This window comes from Clarias gariepinus, chromosome 18, assembly GCF_024256425.1.
Source record: "Clarias gariepinus isolate MV-2021 ecotype Netherlands chromosome 18, CGAR_prim_01v2, whole genome shotgun sequence".
NCBI classification, from domain to species: Eukaryota; Metazoa; Chordata; class Actinopteri; order Siluriformes; family Clariidae; genus Clarias; species Clarias gariepinus.
In genome coordinates, this window is record NC_071117.1 from 11,592,484 (window position 1) to 11,613,589 (window position 21,106).

The 21,106-nt window shown below is 38.9% G+C and overlaps 1 protein-coding gene across 1 annotated transcript in view; it reads right to left on the minus strand.

The window, feature by feature from the left end:
• Nucleotides 1–18,585: 18,585 nt before the first annotated feature.
• The window catches only part of dhrsx (dehydrogenase/reductase (SDR family) X-linked), a 47,128-nt gene continuing 44,607 nt past the window's right edge, over nucleotides 18,586–21,106 (minus strand). The window contains exon 7 of the mRNA XM_053477751.1: nucleotides 18,586–20,997. Within this exon, the coding sequence (XP_053333726.1) occupies nucleotides 20,815–20,997 (183 nt within the window). The 3' untranslated portion in view covers nucleotides 18,586–20,814. The remainder of the gene's footprint in view (nucleotides 20,998–21,106) is intronic.

Below are 21,106 nucleotides of genomic sequence, written 5' to 3' on the forward strand. Positions count from 1 at the left end.
TGCAATATCTTGAAACTGCCTTTAATACGGTAGCCTGACAGCTCCTACACTAAACCTCTGTTGGGATTGCACTCTTTTCTTGTTCTAGGGACTCCATATATTTAGATTCCTTGACCTGATAGATTTAGACTCCATTGGGATAGATAATAATTTGTATGGTTTCCATCAAGCATGCACATAGGTGCAACTTTATATACAGAAATGCGCAGTGAGTTTGATGGAATTCGAGTGATTATGGCACATTTCAAGGAACAAACTAATTTATTTTGATCGACTATGTAGTCATTTTCCTTCGGTGACAACTACAATCTGGTGGATCTGCTCATCATGTCTGAATAGTTAAATTTTGTTTTATATTTTCTAAAGTAATCATACTTCATTCCCATTTGGATAAATATCCTCGTCCCTACTGATAGTTTATCTAATTTGCTTTCTATATATTCTTTTGACAATAGTGTTACTGGGGACCTTAAGATTACAGCGTTATGGTTATTCTCAGCAGCCGGTTATTACCTTTTTATTGCCACAGTAAAAAAATTCAGTCACTGTTGCAATTTCAGGAGCTTCTGATGTTACTAATGCCTGTGCTTCAAGCTCCAGACAACTGCATTTGCATGGAAATGGAAAAATATGGAGGGAAATTAAAGAGTAGTCAGTAAAATATCTTGGATGCCAATGCTGGGTAATACCACTAGGAAATTATTTACTTTCTTTGTTGCAGTGAAGATGTATCAGCAACAAAGGCTCTGGAGTATACTATATATATAAATTAATCTTCTATACCACTTACCCTTTGTACAGGGGGCCTAAGGCCTTTCCCAGGAGACTTGGTGCACGAGGCAGGGTTCACCCTGGACAGGATGCCAATCCATCGCAGCACACACACTACTGACCATTTTGTACGCCAATCTGTCAATCTGATCCATGCATCTTTGGGCCGTTGGAGGAAACTGGAGTACCCGGAGTAAACCCACCAAGCATGATAAAAACATGCAATCTCCATGCACACAGACCCAAAGCGGGAATCGAACCCTCGATTGGAGAATCGAGGCCACAGTGCCAACCACTATGATACTTAGCCACCCGGATATATACATGTGCAGAAGAATATGGAAAGTGCTACTGGTTTGCATGCATTTTTGTAACAGATGTTATTAAAGCATCCAAGAGGATTTAAGCGCTCTGTTTAGAGACTAGGGTATTGCTGGGATGTAAACTCTCAACCTTCTGAGACAGAGAACAAGGACGAGTGAGTGAACAACCAGAGGTTTAAAGAAAAAGGGGGGTAAAAAAAAAAAAAAAAAATCAAGGAGACGACATGAAGTACTAAAGTGAGCAAGCAATATCAGGAAAGAAAGGGTGGGCATGCTGGCTTGTCTTTGCTTCATGATTAATGGCTATGGTTCGGAGCTGTTGACCTTGAGCACTCAGTCATTACAGGTGGCTGCTTATGGGAGAATAGGCAGAGCAGATGGGACGCATTAGGCTTTGCATACCAACACAGAGGGACATTTCAGAGCATTCACACACACTGACTTACTACAGTATTCAACATGTGCTATGGTAGCTGTTTAGAGCCACCTGATGAACAGTATGGGATTCGATAATAGGCTGCTTGCTGAGATCCAGTTATAAAAGAACTATAGAAACGTCCTGAATATTTGGCAGCAAGAATAATTCTGTCATTTGCAAGACACAAAAATCTGATTGTTTGACTTGTTCATACCCCATCCGGGGCATACCCTGCCCAGAGGCCACCTACAGTCTTTTAGCGCCCTAGGTAAATATTTAGCATTCAACACCAATATTTAAAACATTCTCAATAAGTTTGTCAGATTTCTAGGGCTCCCAACTGGATTTGGGCCCCAAGCAGTTTCTTGCCTTGCCTGTTGACAAGCAGGGCGGGCCTATGACCCTACCTTCTGCCTGAATTCCCTGGAAGAGGCTTCATGTCCCCTGTGACCCTACCCAGTGCAATAAAGGCAATGGATGAATGGATGGATATAAATATTGCATGTTCTCCCAATGATTGGTGGTCTTGGCTATGTGCACTCTACCTTGTGCCTGTATATCCTTGGGATAGGCTGTAAGTTTCCCATAACCTTACACAGGATAATCGGTAGAGATTATGGAAGGATAGATGGATGGAGGGTGGTGTGGTTGACATATGTCTAGCTATTTCCTTTAAAAAATGTAGTGTTATGTATGCTAGTTTGAATAACATTACTAGTTTAGGAAAAAAAAGAGTCATATGCAGCTACACTTATTCCCTCACTGATCGTCTATACAGCTTTATCTACAGGGTTTGTATACAGGGTCACAGGGGGCCTGGAGCCAAACTCAGGAGACCAGGGTATGAGGCAGGGTACACTCTGGATAGGATGCCAATCCATCGCATCGCAAAGCACACAAACACACACACACACACACACACTATGGTGAATTTGGGAATACCAATTCACAGGTCTTTGGACTGAAGGAGGAAAGCAGAGTACACGGAGGAAACCCAGCAAGCACGGGGAGAACATGCAAACTCCATGCCCACAGAAGTGGAAATCAAAACTGTTGGGGAATCGAATCCAGACCTTGAAAGTGCAACAGTGCTAACCACTAAGCAATCTTGCCACCCAAGTACAAACAACAGTACAAAAACAAAAATCTTTCCGGTTTATGTCACACCCACACCAGGTATAAATCAAATACCGATAGTGGAGAACTAAACAGATACAGAGACAGGCATTGTGTAAATCCCCTACTTTAGAGGAAAACGATTCAGCGACATTTCCATTTAAATATAAAGTCAAAATATTAGCATTTACTCAAGGTCATGGAATGATATTTGTATCAAAATATATTTTGATCCCCTACCTCATTTCGTCATATTTTGCTTCCAAAGAGCCAGACCCTCTAGTATTTTTAATGTAGTCTTGAGAAATAGTTCTCCAGGCTTCCTGAAGGACATTTTTCCTCACCTTTTTATCATGTTTTTGTCTCTTATTTTTAGTCCAGTTCCTGTAAAGGGATGTTTTTTGTGTGTTAAACCACATAGGTACCTATGAAATCTTTCAAACATAAAAAAAAAAAATCCTCTAATTTAAGGCATGACCCAGTGAGAAACAGGTGCAAATGATCAGGTTGGTGATTAGTATACTAGTGATGCTGAATGCTGAGTGGTTTGAAACAGATGAGAGGGAAAATGAAGTTGTATCTTAAGGCACTTTGCAGTAAAACATTTGTTTCTATTTCTTTTATTTAATCTACATCATTTAATGCAACTTAATATGATGAAATAAAGGAACGTGTGGGGGGGGGTGTCTCATCACTTTTGCACAGTACTGTTAATTGAAAAAGCACAAAAAAAACAAACATCTCTTTTATTTGTTTCTCTACAGTTGACCATTCCACTTTCCCGCAAGCTGTGACATTGTCTAGCACACAATTCAGTCTATTTCAGGGTGGTTCACATTCATTCAGAGTACATTTGCAGCGTTAGTAGCAGTTCTATTTGCAGGGTGTTCTCAGGAAATCATCACATCATGGCATCTTCAGGAAACAAACATTCTAATTACACCTCCAAGCCAAACAGTGAAATTCATGCACCTGAATGATCTCAGAAACAGGACATGAGGTGACACTAAACCCCCCCACCACCCTAAAAAAGTAGCCCTGAATGTTTTTTCCTGCATTAAAAGTTTCGCACGCTTGCAGTTTCCACACAGTACTAGACAACACTTAACGTGGATGTATGACATGATTGGACAAAACATCTGTAAGATTGAAATTTATATAGTGCTGCGTACTGGAGCGTCTCCCTCATGCATTATTCAACCGCTTGCCCCTGAACCTTGCTTAGCTGCACTGCTAACATGGCAGTTTATTTTCCTGTGGTGCCCCCTTCAGATACGCTTCACCTTGAAATCAGCGTGAGCGGTAAGAGGAAAAGGGAGGCGGGGGGTTAAAACGAAAAAAAGGAAAAAAAAAAAAACTCAACGCCTTCTCTGCATGACAATCAGCATTTGAAATGCCCCAGATGATGATATAACTCAGCCTATTTTAGTCGCTTCTGTGTTGAGCAGACTTTTGGGCTGTAAGTCAACATTGGTTTGTTGTCCCTTCTTCATTTCTGTGTGGCCGATGGTTTGCTTTATCCAGCATCAACACACATCCTTGGTATTCCATCTCTTTCAGTAACGCACAAGCCCTCTAGGTAAATACCCACCCACAGTCAGACACACCGTGACACATCACAATTCTCCAATGTTCTTAAATTACACACACTGGGTTTATATTAACAGCCCCGATATTGCGACAGGCGTGGCAGCCATCCATCAACGGTGCACTTTCATCATGAGCCGAGGCCCATTTCAGAAGAAATAAGCACAGCCATTTATCACGGGGCGTATTGTGAGGTAAAGCCCTGTAGCCTTATGGTTATGGACGCACATCTTTATCAAAAGGGTTGAAATGGCTTGTATTATCCACTGCACCTACAATAGTCAAAGTGAGGCTTTGGGTTTAAAATTCTTGAAGTTCTATTTTGTTGACCAACAAAATGTATTTTTTTTTTTCTTACGCACCTGATAGCTCTGAGTTTAATAATATGTGCATTCATTTATACATCAACCGAGCATCACAACATTTTGTAATGATTCTTTAACTCTTTATACTTGACTTCTTTTGCAGTTTTACCAGGGAAAGGCAGCTGAGGCAGAAACCCTGGGGCCGACCCAGGACATACTGGAGGGGTTATATCTGAGTATATGGGTATCTCTGATTTTCCTGCCACCACCATGACCCTAAATTGGAATAAGTGGTATAGATGATGGATGGATGGATAGATGGATGGATGAATGATTCATGATCTCATTAGCTATACCACTTATCCTGTACAGGGCCATGGGAGGCATTGAGCCTATACCAGGGCATGAGGAGGGGGGTACACCCTAGCATGCAGCAATAACTGCTGAACTATTAAGGAAGGTGCATGATTATGGAACAGAGAGAGGAATGCAAATTTAAGTCCACCATCTTCTTGCTTTGCTCCACCCATCTCTGTCAAGTTCTGTTGGCAGGGTGTGGCTGAGCAGTAGCTCATTTATATAGACACAGAAACGGCAAATTCGGAAGAGTATTAAAATAGATGGAGCTTGAGGTATAAAAACGTATTACCTGAGAGGTATTTTACCTGGAGTGTTAACACACACATACACTTTATAGGAGCTCTGAGACCTGTGTTATCTTGTTAGAGAGAGAGAGAGAGATAGTAAAATATCGGACCTTTAAATATATCATTACAGTTTGATCCGTTTATACTTCAGTTATGTTAGTGTCCTGGAACACAAAAGAAACAAGGTAGTGCTTGTTATTTTTTAGTTTTAGCAGATAAACTCATTCCCTTACCAGCCACTCTTATTTTCTGTTTCTTTCCTTTTATTTCCTGTTAGCTTGCCATGTTACCCACGTACCACATTACAGTGGAATCTTGGATTACGAGCATAATTTGTTCCGGAAGCAGGCTTGTATTTCAAAACACTCATAAACCAAATCAAATTGTCCCAGGGACTAATGGAAACTCATATTTTTCGTTCCACAGCCCAAAAAATTAATACATAAAAATAATTAACACAAAATATGAAGTAAAAATAAAACAAATTAACCTGCACTTTACCTTTAAAAAAAGTAAAAATAAATCCCGACAAATAAGCGTTACTGTTTGTGTGCGCAGGTGCTGTGTGTGTGTGCGAAGCCGAATTAAGGAGTCTCTTTCCCTTCTCGTCTTACACAGTTACCCTTCCTCCACTATTTTCACACACATGCGCAAACACAACGGAAACACTTTTATCGGAAAAAGAAAAGAAATCTCTCTAATGACACTCTAATGACACTCGATTGAGCGAAACGGAATCACTGCTTCAAAGTGAAAATAAAACAAATTAACCTGCACTTACTTTTGAAAAGATTCGTGACAAAGCAGTGTTTCTGTGTAGAGCAGAGAGAAAGTGTGTTTGTCTGTGTGTGTGTGTGTGTCTGTGAAGGCGAAAGTAGGAGGGGTCTATGTGTGTGTGTGTGTGTGTCCAATGATGCGCGCACACACAGACTCAAAAAGCAAGCTGATACAGAAAGAGAAAATAAATCTTTAACGTCTCTAATGAGACTTGGTTTTGCTTTACACCCGCGCTGTACACAGACGCATACAGACACAAAATAAAATATGTTTTACCCACATGGTCACAGTGTTATAAACAGTACACACATGCACGGATGTTGATTATTGCGGGTCGCGCACTAAGACCCAGCAGGGGAGATGATTACCCACAATTCCGCAGCGCAAGAGAGAGAAAACCGTTGGCTCAGTTGTGATCACATGACCCTCGGCCTCAAAACAAGAAGCGCATGCTTGATACATGATACTCGGTACTCATAAACCAAGACTTGTTCGTTTTCCAAGTCAAAATTTACTTAAAATCTTTACGTTACTCGCAATTCAAGCTTTTACTGTACCTATAAAATCCCCCATCAATCCCACGACATTTCTGTGACAGACAACATCAAACACACAGCTTAATTTCTCTGACTGTTACAAAGCACTGACCATGGAAAATTGACAATCAGAAAAAATTGTCTCACTAAGGAAGTACTGTAAAGACGGTTATTGTTGACGTGGAGCTTCGGCCACACACCCTCAACACCTTAGCTGTTGCTAAAGAAATGATGACGGATCAGAATGTACAGTGTACACTATGCATGATGTTTTAATAAGGTCTTGGACAGTTCTTAACCCAAATCCAGTCATTTTAAATCTCCTTAATTGTTTTTAATGCTTGATGCAGGTCAATAATCTGATCTAAAACAAATATAAAAATTTTAATTACCGTCAGAACCACTGTCAAAGAAAATTAATTAACACCATCTGATCAATGATATTTGAGAAATAACAGTGTTGAGTATTGGGCTAAGTGTCTGGATTTTGTTAATTTACTTTAAAATAATTTCTTTTAAGTAAAGAATCAAATGCGAACCTCAATCTCAACGCATTTTTTTTCCTTCTTTCATTTAAAGTAAAACTGGACTGCATTTACAACACAATTATGTTTCCTTTAGCAAGGATAAATACTCAATTTGAAAGTCATTCAGACTTAAACAGTTACATGTGAACTACAGCTGTTTGCTTCACTTAACAAAAAAAAAAATCATTATACTAAAATAAAAAACAAGGACAAAAAGGACTGAAAATCCATTTTCTTCTTCCCAACCCCATTCTGCTTCACCTGCTCACTATCATTTCTGAGTAGCCAGCAGTAAGAACTGTTCAGCCCCATAATGCATGCGTAGTGCAGTCACTGTCCTTCCCCCCATCTGTCTTCGAGCACCTAATATCACCCATAAGGCACTGCACCATAACCCTATTTCTTTTGAGAGCTTAGAGAAAGAGATAGCTGCCTGGCATTGGTTTTCATTTGGAGAACTTTGAGAGTCCTTTCAAACCCATTTAGGCTTTAAGTGCACAGACAAAGAAGAGGTTGTTGGTGGCGTGATAGGTGGGGAGGTTCGAAAATCTGCTCAGGAAGCTTAGAAGCTTTATTTCAGATAAATACAGTGTCTGCTATAGGATTTGATATGATTTGATATTTTAACTAAAAAAATAAATAAACAAAAATCAAAGCATAACATTTCAGCATCAGGCTATACTGTATAATCATGTGCATTAGCTATAATAAATTGAGGAAATAAATAGTCCATGCAATTACTGATATTTTGAACATTTTTCAAATACTGGTAAAATAATAAATAAGCAATGCAATCCTACAGTTATAATCTAGTGAATCCTTAAAAAACAAACAAAAAAAAAAAGCACTGAGCCAAAGCTGGTATTTGAAATACTTATCATATTCATAATATATATTTATTTTATTATTTTATTTTTTTTTGTTAAATGATATGATATTGAAATCGTATGTCATGGCTTGATTTCATGTTCAAGGCTTCAAATTCATAAACGATGGAAGCCAAAAAAAAAAAACATCAGAAAGATAAACCAGTTGGAACAGCAAATCAAAATAAAATGGCAAAAAGCTCGCAAACAGCTATTTAAGCATGCTAAATAATCAACAGGAAATGAGGAACAGGTGGGCAAGAGCTAAATCAAGCTGGAGAATTCTAAACTCTGGACTGGATCTTAAGTTGGCACGGTGGATCACTCATAGAACAGTAGGGGAGCTGAATGTGACAATCACTCACTCAACATCTACACTGCTTTATTAAAGGGTCATCTCATGAGGCGGGGTACACCCTGGACAGGTTGCCAATCCATCGCAGGGGACACATACTTACAGTATACACACACTCATATGCTCATTCACACACTACGAGCACTTTGGGAACACCATTTAGTCTAATCTGCATGTTTTTGGACTGTTGGAGGAAACCAGAAACCCACCAAGCACAGGGAGAACATGCAAACTCCATGCACACAGAGACGGGAATCGAACCTGGCCGCGAATCAAACCCGGACCCACTGAATATGACAGTAAAATCCTAAATTACATTTTTGTGGAAAAATTATTTAAATTCAGGATCAATTTTCTATGAAAAAACTCATAAAAACCCAAAAAACTGAATCTGAATTAGCATCTGAACAATAACAATGAAAAAATATAAATTCTGACTAAATTTAAATAAAAAGACTTAGAATTTCATAATGTTTGATAACCTTGTTCTGTAATTCTCTCTCTAATTCTCTAACATCTCTAATTCAATATTTGTTGGGAAGATTAGGCTAATTGGCGTTGCCAAATTTCCCCATAGTGTGTGAGTGAGTGTGTGTATACAGTATGTGTGTGCTCTGTGACAGTTTGTGCACGTGCACACCTCGTGCCCTAAGACTCCCAGGATAGGCTCCGGGACCCCAGCAACCATGAATACAGGATAGTGATGTATAGTAGATGATGAGTGAGTGAGTGGGTTCTTCAAATGGCCACTATTTCAGCCATTGAGCTGCTGTTTTGAAATGTGAATCGCAAGACAAAAAAAAATCAAGAGAAATTCCCAACATGGAATTTCGAGGTCATCCAATAAAAGTCATTTATAATTACAAAACTTCGGCTTGGAATTTTAAAGCTCTACCTGCATTCTGAGCTGTTTTTTTTTTTTTTCATACTGACCTTCAATAGTTTTTGTACTTCAGATAGAAAAATTGTACTGTGCTTTTTAATTTTCCAAATGCTTAAAAAATCCATAACACTTAACAAAACACCTATGTTTAAACGTTTACACAAAATAAGAGAATGTGAAGAACTCAATTTTGTATATATAATACACGCTTAGAAATTCAGATTCAGACTCCTAAATTGTCTAATAATGTTTGATGACCTTGAAGGACATTTCTACTTCTACCTATAAAGTTTGTTTACGCGGACACGCTTATGATTTTCAATGAGGTTCTCAGCAGCATTTGTGATCCCATCAATCTTTTGTCTTGAAGGTGCCAATAATTCTGAAAGTGATTTTTATACCAGTCTGTGACCTTCAGAAGGGGTTGAAACTGACTACTTTAAGCTTCCTGTTATGTTGGGTCACGCCGATTACCTCATTACCATTATCGATTGGGTTTGTGTAATACGTCGTTGTTGTAGGGGAAGAATTTAAAACTGTGTCCAATTTTATTCTTATTATGCTTTTTTATTAAAAAGTCAATACAGTAAGTGCTAGACATTCCATAGTTTTAGATATCCGGTTGATTATTTATGTCAGGAAAGCATTTAGCTCCAACAACATCCACAGCTTGCATCATTTATAACATTAAAATGTGATGACCAAAATTGAATCACTCCAGGGAGCACAAAAAGGTCAGTGGTGGGACACTTTGGGCGGATTTATTGAACCGTGGACCCTGCAGACCCACATGGCTTCTTAAAAAAAATAAAAGGTTAACTAATTCGATTGGATTCTTGTTGAATGTGAAACTCGAAATAGACTCAGTAAGAACACACCATATACAGTATGAGGGTGAGTCAAAAATTATTCGCACTCTCACTGTGGATTGCATTTATAATATAAAATAATTTATAATTTATAATATATAAATATAAAATATATTATTTTAAAAAGACAAGTACATAATTCTTTGACATAGACTCCATGCTTTTTAATACACTTTGTTCATCTGTGAGCAATTGAGGGTGTTTCCGTTCCATACTCTGCTGTTTACTCTCAGACTCGTAGTAACAAATCCATGCTTCATCACCGCATTAACCTTCCTTAAAGTACCAGTCTAAATTTGTTTGTGGATATCCAAAAACGTTCTCCATACTGCACACAAATTCTTTGATAAATAACAGTACTTTGTATACCCTTAGATCAAAGATGAGGTATGCATTTTTGCTCGCACCACAGTTACAAGTGAACTGATGTAACCCGTTCACACCTCAACAAGAAAGCGCTGATAACAGAAGCAACAGAAGTTGTAATATAACCGGAGTGCGGATAATTTTTGACTTACCCTCATATAATTGAAGAATCTTTGAAATTTCTGAAACTTGCGTATTTCTCATGTACCCCGTACAGAACATCAGGAGTAAAATGTACATTGGTTTAATCATTCATGTCATGATTCTCATCCTCAGTTCCCCTCTGTGTGTTTACCATCAGTGAATCATCAGTCATCTGCAGACTTCTGTGATTTCTCCGACAGAGTGTTTACACTGGCATGTTCAAGGTCAACTTGGCATGATGGTTTATTTGAACATGAATAATGAAAGCCTTTTCACCTTGTACTGAAGAATCAACTCAGTGAGAAAAAATATCTAAAGATTCCGGTGTCTGCCGATTACCCTACCAGGATGTAGGAGTGATGATTTTCACACTATGGTGGTTGTTGGCCTTTCGGCTGCTCCCGGCAAAGGGTCACCACAGCGGAATATCCATTCCGCACAACAACTTCCCACAGGTTTTACACTGGATGCCCTTCCTGACACAACCCTCTTATTTTATCCGGGCTTAGGACCGGCACTGTATCCAGTGGCTGGGGGGTTTAGGCACTGGCTGGGAATCGAACCCGGGGCTTCCGCATGGCAGACGAAACACTACCCACTGAGCCACCAGTGTGAAACAAGGTAAAGGTCAAATATCTAAAATAAGTTTATTTTTTCAAATGGGCTCCTTCCTTTTCCAGCCTACAAATTGGTAACAAGTACTAGATGCGGAGGCGGTGATGTCTCGATTACCCTGCTGGCAAAGTGTTTTCCCACATTTTTTCTCCGCAATTTGGTCACCTGCCAGTTCCCACCCACCACCTGTCTCTCCACTATCATACACCAGTTACTGACCAGGCAGGGTAAAGACTAACACATGCTCCCTTTGAGACAGTAAAGCCAGCCAACTACATGTTCTCAAACTGCTCATGCGTTACACACTTGAAAGAAAGCACAGTCTGTCCCTTTATTTATCCATGAGTAAGGTTAGTGTTGCTGTGATGTGTTAGAGAGCACACCATCCCCTAATTTTGCTTAGTTGGGTCACCAGTGAGAACTTGCTTATGGCATCTTTGGAAAATTATGATCTCTCTACAATGGGCTGAAGGAAGAAATTAGATTTAAGTGAAACCTATTACATAAAGCACAGTGTGGAAATAAACATTGATTTTGCAGAATAACAGAACACACCTCTGAACGAAAATAAACACCCTTTATTTCTGTATATAATACTCTGCTACACCAATGCACTAGCGCTTGGATACAATTAAGGTAGAAAGTTTTCTCAGTACACCGAAGCCATGATCACCAGTCTTAAACGTTGGCCTCCCAGGAAATCATTTAAACATGTGGAAATGGTTTGGAGCAAGGTTGGGATGTGGCAGTAGCTTCCAGCTGAGTTCCTGTAATGTGCAAGTTGTGTTGGTGAATGGTTGTGTGTACAGTTTCCACAGACAGATGCATCTCTTCCATTGGTTTTTAACAAGATATCTGTCAGGTTTTAAGGATCAGGCGTTCCACTCAAATAACTACAGTGGTCTCCGAGCCACCTCAGCCGGGATCCTCATGTACGGACATATGGCCTTCGTAGGTTAATGTGAGGATTAACTGTAGTTCATTTGGCAACAGATGCTCACAGCAGGGTGAGTGACAGAAAAACAATATAGAAAAGATGTACAAATACTTCAAGTGTGTTTATTTAAGGTGAAATCAGTTCATAGGAGAGCTCTCATTGATGAATATGTTGAAAAGAACTGTTCTTCAAAATAACTAACTACACTTTGCCTTAAAATATGGTTATTAAATATAACAAATATCTTTTTTTTTGTATCAATCCAATTGCTAGAAAAATCCTTTTCCATGGGGAAAATTCATAACAGATATCAATGAACACGCCTGGAAGGCCTCTAATACAAGGCTGTTTTGTGTTTACAGCTCATTAAATAGTATTATTTCTTTGACAGGATAGTTTTAGAATAAAGAAAAAAGAAATAAGACCCACTTGCTTCCTCGCTCATCAGTTTTCCAACCAATGGTTGACTTTTGAACGTTTTTCTTGGTCGGTGATTGAGGATGTTTCTGTTCCATACTCTGCCGTTTACTCTCAGACTCGTAGTAACGAATCCGAATCTCGTCAACAGTAATGATTCTCTTTAAGGAAACATTTCACATTCCTTACAGTATCAGTCTAAATTTTGTTTGCAGATATCCAAACATTTTCTCTATAAGTCTTTGATAAATAATAGAACTATGTAAACTTTCAGGTATACTTGAAAATTAACGGTGGGGCATCCATTTGTGCTCGTACTGCAGTTAGAAATTAACTGATGTAACATATTCACACCTGCACAGCAGTGACCGGTGAGACAGTATCCTTGAAAGGAAAACGCTGATAAGACCAACAGAGGTTTAAGTGCGAATAATTTTTGACTCACCCTCGTATAATTAAAGACACTTTGAAATTGAAAATAAGACTCTCTCGCGCCCTCCCTCTGTTTATTCCCTTATTCGACAATGTGGTTTGCTTTAAATTCACGTCTTAGGTGGGTTCAGGTTTAATAGGCAAGACAATCAGAGCCTCTTGATTTGCTAATTTGGTGTCACATTTTGTTCGAGGGTTTTAATATAATAAGTCTGCAGGGAAGAAAGAAGGAGTGCTTGCTAAGATTAGCACCCTAATCCACCTCAAAGAACCGGCATGTTAGCCTAGCTGTCACAAATCCACTCAGAGAAGACTTTATCATGCAGCTGACCTCATATATATATATATACTGTAGGCCATTTACAAATATGACAAATAGACTTCCTCACTAACCCCCATGTGTAATGGACGTTTAGCATTTAGAGAGCGTTTCAATTCGATCTATCGTCATGTATCTCAACTCAGGGGAGCAGAGCGTAGCGATAAACTCCTGTTAAATATGGATGTTCTTCAGGACAGGCAGACAGACGGAGAGTAAAAAAAAGAGAGAGAGAAAGAGAGAGAGAGTCTTGGGTTTATCGAGACAGTGTTTAAGCAGGCCTGCTGCTCTAAGGAGATAAGGCCTCATGGTAGAGCTCGCTCTCAGAGCTCAGATGGGCTAGTCAGTGCAAGTCACAGCTCACTCTGTGACAGCTCAGCGCAGAACAGGCTCGCTGATCCAGAACCGGCTCTACTTACCTATACCGCAAAGTGGCACAAGGGATCTTTCAGACGGGCTCAGATTCTCCAAAGACTCGGGTTCCTGCGTGTCTCAGATAGGGATCTGTTATGTACAGGAGTAAAACCTGCAGTTTTGTCTCATGCTGTAGGCAATGGGAGATTTCCTGGCCAAGAGTTCAAAGCTCACCATCTGGGATGTAGAATTTCAAAATGTAACTGATATTCAAACAACAATATCTGGCATTCCTGTTAAAAGCTGACGTACTACTGTATATAGTCCTAAACTCATTTGCAACCAGTTCTTTTCCCATGCGGTGGTGGCTTAGGAGTTAAGGGTTTCCTCTAGTGAGTCAAAGGTTGTGATTTGAAAGATTTAAGTGTGTTCTTGACCAGAACCTTTATGCTACATTCTCAGTGGGTGTTTCTTGCAAACTGTCTCTTGTCAACCTTAAAATGACAGCTACCAAGCTAAAACAAATAAACAAATTAAATCGAAAACTGCTTGCTTTATGTAAATGTTTTCTTCCCGGCTTCATACCAGTTTCACTAGCAGCTAATTTATCTTGCTATGTACAACCAACAAAGGCACTAACAATCTCTACTACTTCTTTCCAAAGCTGTTTTTTTTCTTACAAAATGTCTTTTTACTGATTTAACAAGAGGTCTTACATGACAGGGAAATTATTAAGATGTCACTTGTCACCGTCTCGCTTAGGGGCTGTTCCTGATATCTTAACTCATTGTCATGCACATACATAAAAATTTCAATTCGTCCGTTGAATTGTTGCTTGTTTAAATTTGTTTCTTAGAGAAAAATCCTACCCAAGACAGTTTCTTATTGTTGTCATGGTATTTAACTAAACCTAATTGATGAAGCCATTTACTGATATGGCAGTATCAGCCATAACATTAAGGTTTAATATTAAGTAGTTCACCTTTGATCCCCCAAAACAGCAATGATCTTTTTAGCAATTAGAGCTATAGTGGCTCTTATGTTGGAACAGACTACATGGACCAGCCTTCACTCCCCATGTGCATCAGTGAGCCTTGGCTGCCCATGGCCCTGTTCCCGGTTCACTGATTTTAATTCCTTGCACCACTTCTGGTCAGTTCTCACCACTGTCGACTAAGAACATTTCACAAGAGCTGTGGTTTTGGAGTTGCTCTAACCCAGTCGTCTAGCCATGAATTTCGGGACCTTCCCAAAGTCACTCAAGTCCTTAAGTTTGCCCATTAATAAGACTCAGAAGTCTTAATTGCTGAAAAGGTTAATACTGGTTTCCTTAGAAAGGTGTCAGAACACACAGTACAACAGTGTTCTGGTGACAAACTGGGGTTCTGGACCTACTCAATATTAGGCAGGCGATCATAACGTTATAGCTGATCGGTGTATACATACCTTCAATACTATTGCTGAGGTAACACATGCATGAGATGCATCAGTCTAATCAACACCATTAAAGTTTATCCTTCATTATTAGCTGGTTTTTACTGTATTTATTGACTATACATTTGGTTTGTTTTCTGCTTTCTTTGCAGAAAAAGCTGACAGTACCACAAAAAGCGTCTGATGTCCACCAAGAGGGCCATTTATTGAAAGTCTTATAGCACAATAGACGAACCCTTAATGGGTGAGGTGATTGGATGGAAGGTGTCAGACATTGAATGGTGCTGCTCAAAGGCTGAAGCGTGAAACATAACAGCAGGTGATCCTCAGGAAACCCTGTGACATTAACAAATTGGAAAAAGGTGGACCAAGTGCACGCTGATTTGAGTAACAGTGCCGGAGTAATAATTCACTTGAGTGAAAGTAAAAGTAATGAAGAATATTGATCAACTAAGAGGAATTAAGTTGTGTAGTAAAAAAAAAAAAAAAAAAACTACTTGAGTGATTTCTTGTCATTTATACAGTGTGCTTTTTCTAAATGTTTCTATATTTCTAAATGTTAGTTTTTCTTATCTAAGGACATTTAGAGAGCGTATCTTCTGTATGTCCACAAAGTCCTATGTTCCATTAAACCTTCCTTTCTGTTCAAAACAAACGTTACCCATTTCAAGGTGAAATATGTTCTAAATATTATTCAATTTATTGTACTGGAGAAAAGCTTTAAAGACAACAAAATTAACGGTAGGCAAACGGAAGTCTCCAGAAGAATTTCATCAGTCAAAAAAAAGAGCAAAATGTATAAAACTAATGGAACATATGATCCTTTGTCATGCACACATTATTGGGCATTTACCCTGACCCTGGGGACATAGGGATAACCTCCAATTTAGACACATTTAACCATATTTAACACTACAGCCAATCCCCAATGAACAATGATATACATCTTAATTTTATGACAAATTTGTATGGAATTGTTTTTTTTTTTTTAAATATCTGGCTAGCCTCTTGACTTACCAGTACATTTCCTCAGGTCAGGTGTTGAGCTGTTAAATGCTGATATCTCCATGTGTAATATGCATGTAATATTAACTAATTGACTATTTTCTTTGAAGTATTAAAATCTGAACGTACCTGACAAAAAGGGTCAGGGGAGCTCATCTGTCCCCGCTGTCTCAGGATCCTCCGCATGTTTCCAGGGCCCTGTGGTCCCCAGATTTATATGGCACATAATGGCGGCATAATAAAAAGGGTGTTACAGTATGTTCCCATAGTCCGATGTTCCCCTGGTCTATACAGCACATAATGGAAACCTGAAAATGATGCTCCCACGCTTTCCGTTTTTGGAGGATTTGTTTGACCTCCAAGAACCACGTAAAATGATAACCTCTAGTTGTGTTGTGTTTAAAAAGTTTTAAAGCCTTGTTCAAATAAAATAAACAGGATAACATGCAGGGAATATTTTATCTCGGAAGGGATCAAATTTGTCTCAAATGACTTCACTCTTGGATAAGAGTGTTAATGTGTGTTAAGAGAAAAATTAACTACTGGAGGGAACAAAGGACAATAGGAACATATTGTAGGAATGCTCACTGTATTGGAACCTGAAGTGTTTACTATTGCGATAAAAAGTTTTCATATTGACCAGGAGTTTAATTTCTATCATGTAAAGTTTGCCTGTTTTTTAATTAAAGTTAAATGCATTATTATTTATTTACTATTTGCAATAAACACAGCAAGTTGGTTTTTCTTTTTTAAACTTAAGTTAAAGTACAGGACCATGATGTAATTATGCACAAAAAAGTACTGTTGCTATAACCCATGTCTGTGGTAATGTATAGAAAGTATGTAATACGTTTTTTATTATTAACAGTTGAGTGTGTTCAGGGGAAGACTTCTGTCTCAAAGCTGCTCAAATGAAAGACTCAATAAATCCTTTGTCCCTCTTTGGCTTTGTTCCCATCTCTCAGGGAATGTGGACTCAGAGATTTAGGCTTAAGGCTCTTCTGCTATATACATCACAGTGCTACCTGTATAAGTCTGTCATCTGTTAGCTTCATGGTCTGCTTACTACTCTAGATATTACATATTATGCCAAAATGCATAAACTCAGTCAGTGTCACTTTCATGCTGTTCTTTGCACAGTTAGTACTATTTGCACTGCTGTCACTTGAACTTCATTTTACATATTAGTATTAATTACACTACCGCTTAAAGATTTGGAATAACTTTCTAACTCCATGGTCGTTCCTGATTTTTATTTCTTTCTAAACAATGCTTAAGGCATTCATCCAAAATACGCAATAATCTCCTTTGAACGGTTGATATTGGGGCGTATCTGCAATTTTTGCTCTGTAAATCCTTTATAATGGCTCTAATCTGAGGTGCTGTTTGTTATTTGGTGATTTCTGAGGCTGGTAACTCTAAATGAACTTCTCCTCTCTAGCAGAGGGAAGTTTTGGTCTTGCTTTCTTGGGAAGGTCTTCATGAGAGACGGTTTCATCATGGAGGTTTCATCATGGGTTTTACAAATGCACTTGATAATCCAAGAACTCTCCAGAACGGCTGACTTCAGTGTCTTAAAATAACTGACTGTTGTTGTTGTTACATAATTACCTAATTCCATAGGTGTTATTTCATAAGTTTGAAATCTCCAGTATTGTTGTAGAATAAAAAACAAAGAAATTTGCAGATGATTCCAAACTTTTGAGGTGTAGTGTATAACTTGTGGCTTACATGCTTCATTTTTATTCTTTGTATATATTTTCAATTTGTTCTATCCTTATCATTGCACTGATCAGCTCTCACATTATCCTGTGTTTACTGATTATACTTAAGATATATAGTGTGCCATCTTATCTACATTACAAATCTTATTGTCTCTATTGCTGCTGGATGTCTGGAATCAATCTATCTATCTATCTATCTATCTATCTATTGATCTATCGATCTATCTATCGTATCTAATAACTCAGTTTATAATCTGAATATACATTTGTACACAATGACAAGGTAATCAGGATGCTTATTTAATATGCTTATTTAACCTTTAATCTTATTTCCACCCGCAGCAGTAGGACAAAACAGAAATGCACTGCATGTTCGAAGAAAGGGTTCCCAGATTAACTTAATTCAGAGCGCAGCATGAGTTGAGCACTGGTGCGTCAGTACTTGAGTGTTTCTTTAAATTCAGCTCAGCTACAGTATGTTTGGTAGAAGAGGAGGGCGCCTCATGTCAGGACTTCAAACGGATCTCTTTGACTCGCCCACGCTGCTTAGGGAAAACGTGACCCACCAGCCTTTGATGAGTCAAGTACTCCTACAGTGAAGAGCCAAACACACACCCAGACTCTCTCTCTCTCTTTCTTTCTCTGAGACAGCAGACATATTGCGTTTTCTTTCCCCCCAGGTCACGTGACATCACTCAGCAAAAGAACATATGGGTGATGTACACCAAGCAAAAAAAAAAACAAAAAAAAACTTTTTCTCATGAACCGTTAGAGATAGGATCTTTTGTCATTCCTCAAAAATGTTTGAATTCCCCACCCACCAGCCTCACACATCAAATAAAGACATGACAGCTGAAGTAACATTGATTTCAAGGATTCTTTTTAAAATTTCAATCAAAGGATATGCATTTTCTTCTTCTTCTCCTCCCCTCCCTTTAGTTTAAGACAGGATGACACTTCCACATCACTCGACAGAAAGCTCCACTCGTGACGAGTGTTCAGAGATTGAGGATGACGATCAAACCGCGACGGCGTGGTTCACAGTGAGAGGTGGTTGCCTTTAATAATATTCGAGAGTGTGCGTGCAATTATCTTCTTCTGAGCGGCGTTTCTGATCAGTCCTAAATATTGTTACGGATTTATTCCTTACCTTCTTATCGCCGTCTAATTAAACTGTCTGGTAGCCGAGCAAGGAAGCAATCATGCTAGGGCTGCAATTACAGCTGTAATTACCCTTGCAGTTGCCATGAAAGACAAATGGCTCAGCCTGATTAGCCAGCACGGATCATACAGTACGATAAGTTAGGATCAAATCTCTTGATTGGTCAAAACCAGAGGTAACGGAGTACACCTAGTTCCTTACTATAGTGAAGAAAATATTTTAAGGTATTTGTACTTCACTTTAATAAAAACTAGTTTTATCAGAGGATCTTTTTTTTCCGCTCAGAAGTACAGCAAAAATCTGTACTTCTACTTTACTACATTTCTTGCATGCCGCTGCGTTATGTGGCGACACGGTGTATTTTGCATAATTGCACGACTTATCTCTTCATAAAGACGCGTAATAATGTAACAAGTGTTTGAAATCAGAAGCAGAGACAAAGAGAGAGAGATTTGAAAGTATTTTTTATACGTAAATTTAAAGACGATGAACTTACGTACTTTTACTCAAGTAAACGTGTAAATAGAGAACTTTTACTGTTACTTGATTAACATTTGTCCCACGGTATCGCCACTTTTACTCACGTACAGGATTCGTGTACTTTGCCCACCTCTGGTTAAAATCGAGAAAAGAAATTTGGGATAGAGTTTACGTGAACAACGAAATACTGTTATAGCATTCTGAGCACACGTTTGGTTCAACTCACAGATAAATACAGACACGTACACTTAACACAGTAACATTTGACATGGATACAAGTGAAGTTTTCTGAGTTCAAACATTTCAGTCAGTCATATTTTACACAAGGGAGTTAGAAAACTAGGAGTCTTTTTTTTTCTATTCGTTTCCACTTGCTTGACTTGTCTTTCATTTATTCAAAATAATTAATCAAGTGCTGTGAATTCACAATGAGACCTTGGCTAGCTGGATTCAAAGTATTCATCAGGACACGTTTTGAGTGTTTACGTCTAGCATCGGAAAAATCTGAACACTGTTTTCACCCTTTATAAAATTCAAACCCTTTCATCCAGGTTTCTGATAAGAGGACTAAACGGTGAAGGGGAAAAAAAAGAAATAAAACACTAAAGATGTTTATAGATTGTTCAGACACTACAATCACATTTGTCTAATACATCACAGTCACCAAAGATAGACAAAATAATCATGATCATTAAAAATAAACAGACAACAAAGAGTAAGTAGGCCAAGCCGAGGTACCCGCGCTAAGGAAAGCTGAGACACTACACCGAATTTCAGGGTGAGAAAAAGGAGGAAAAAAAACAAAAAAAACAAAGCTTTAACAAATCACCATTTCTCCCGCGGTAGCCTTCCGGCTGTGCGTCGGCGATGTTTTCAATCGCCACTCGGCTGGTTTCCATCATTAAGTGTTAGAGCATGTTTGATTTAGCAAAGAGAAAAGGACCACTCAGGAACAGGGGAATCCACCAAAGACGGCACAAGCTGAGAGATTTTTTTTTTCCCCTCTGGAAGCAGGAGGAAATGAAAACAGAGAGGCAAAGCGTCATCCATTTTAAACTGTTTGGTTGTTGTTGTTTTTTTTAAAACCGTACATGACCACCGGTCAAGTCAATTGATTATGTTTTAAAAGTAATTTCAAAGCCACAGCTTGGCAAATCAGTAGAACTTGTTGTTATTGCATTGATTCAGGTTCTCAGCATTAACATTATATACGTTCTCATAGTGCAGAATCACGACATCGGGTTTTGGAAATGGCATACCTTCTGTCCTTTTGGAGTAATAATTACCCCCCGGACAGAAGAATCAATCTCTGGTGATTGCTATGAGGAAAGAAGTACCAACTCCTTCCACTATTACACGGTATACCAGGTGCAAAATGAAAATGCCTGCGAGGGGAACCTTTGTCTCTGTAATCGTGACCCATGTTCAGATGTTCCTCAGGTTCTTCAGGCTTTTTGAAGACCCACCAGCGCACAGCTCTTGGTCCACAGCTTGTCCTGCAGCTGCTTGTCGTACGAGCTCGCAGAGGAGATCTTCGTTTCACCGTTGTACAGGTACAGGCCGCTGAGCCCTTCCAGCTCCGACGCGGCGGCTGCGTAAACGGCCGTGGACGCTCCTTCGGCCGGGGTCTGTACGAGTGAAACACAGGAGAATAAAAAACATGAAGATTACGTCTTAACCGGACGGTTTCTTTGAAAATAACATCACAGATGTACGCATTCTTCAAATATAAAAATG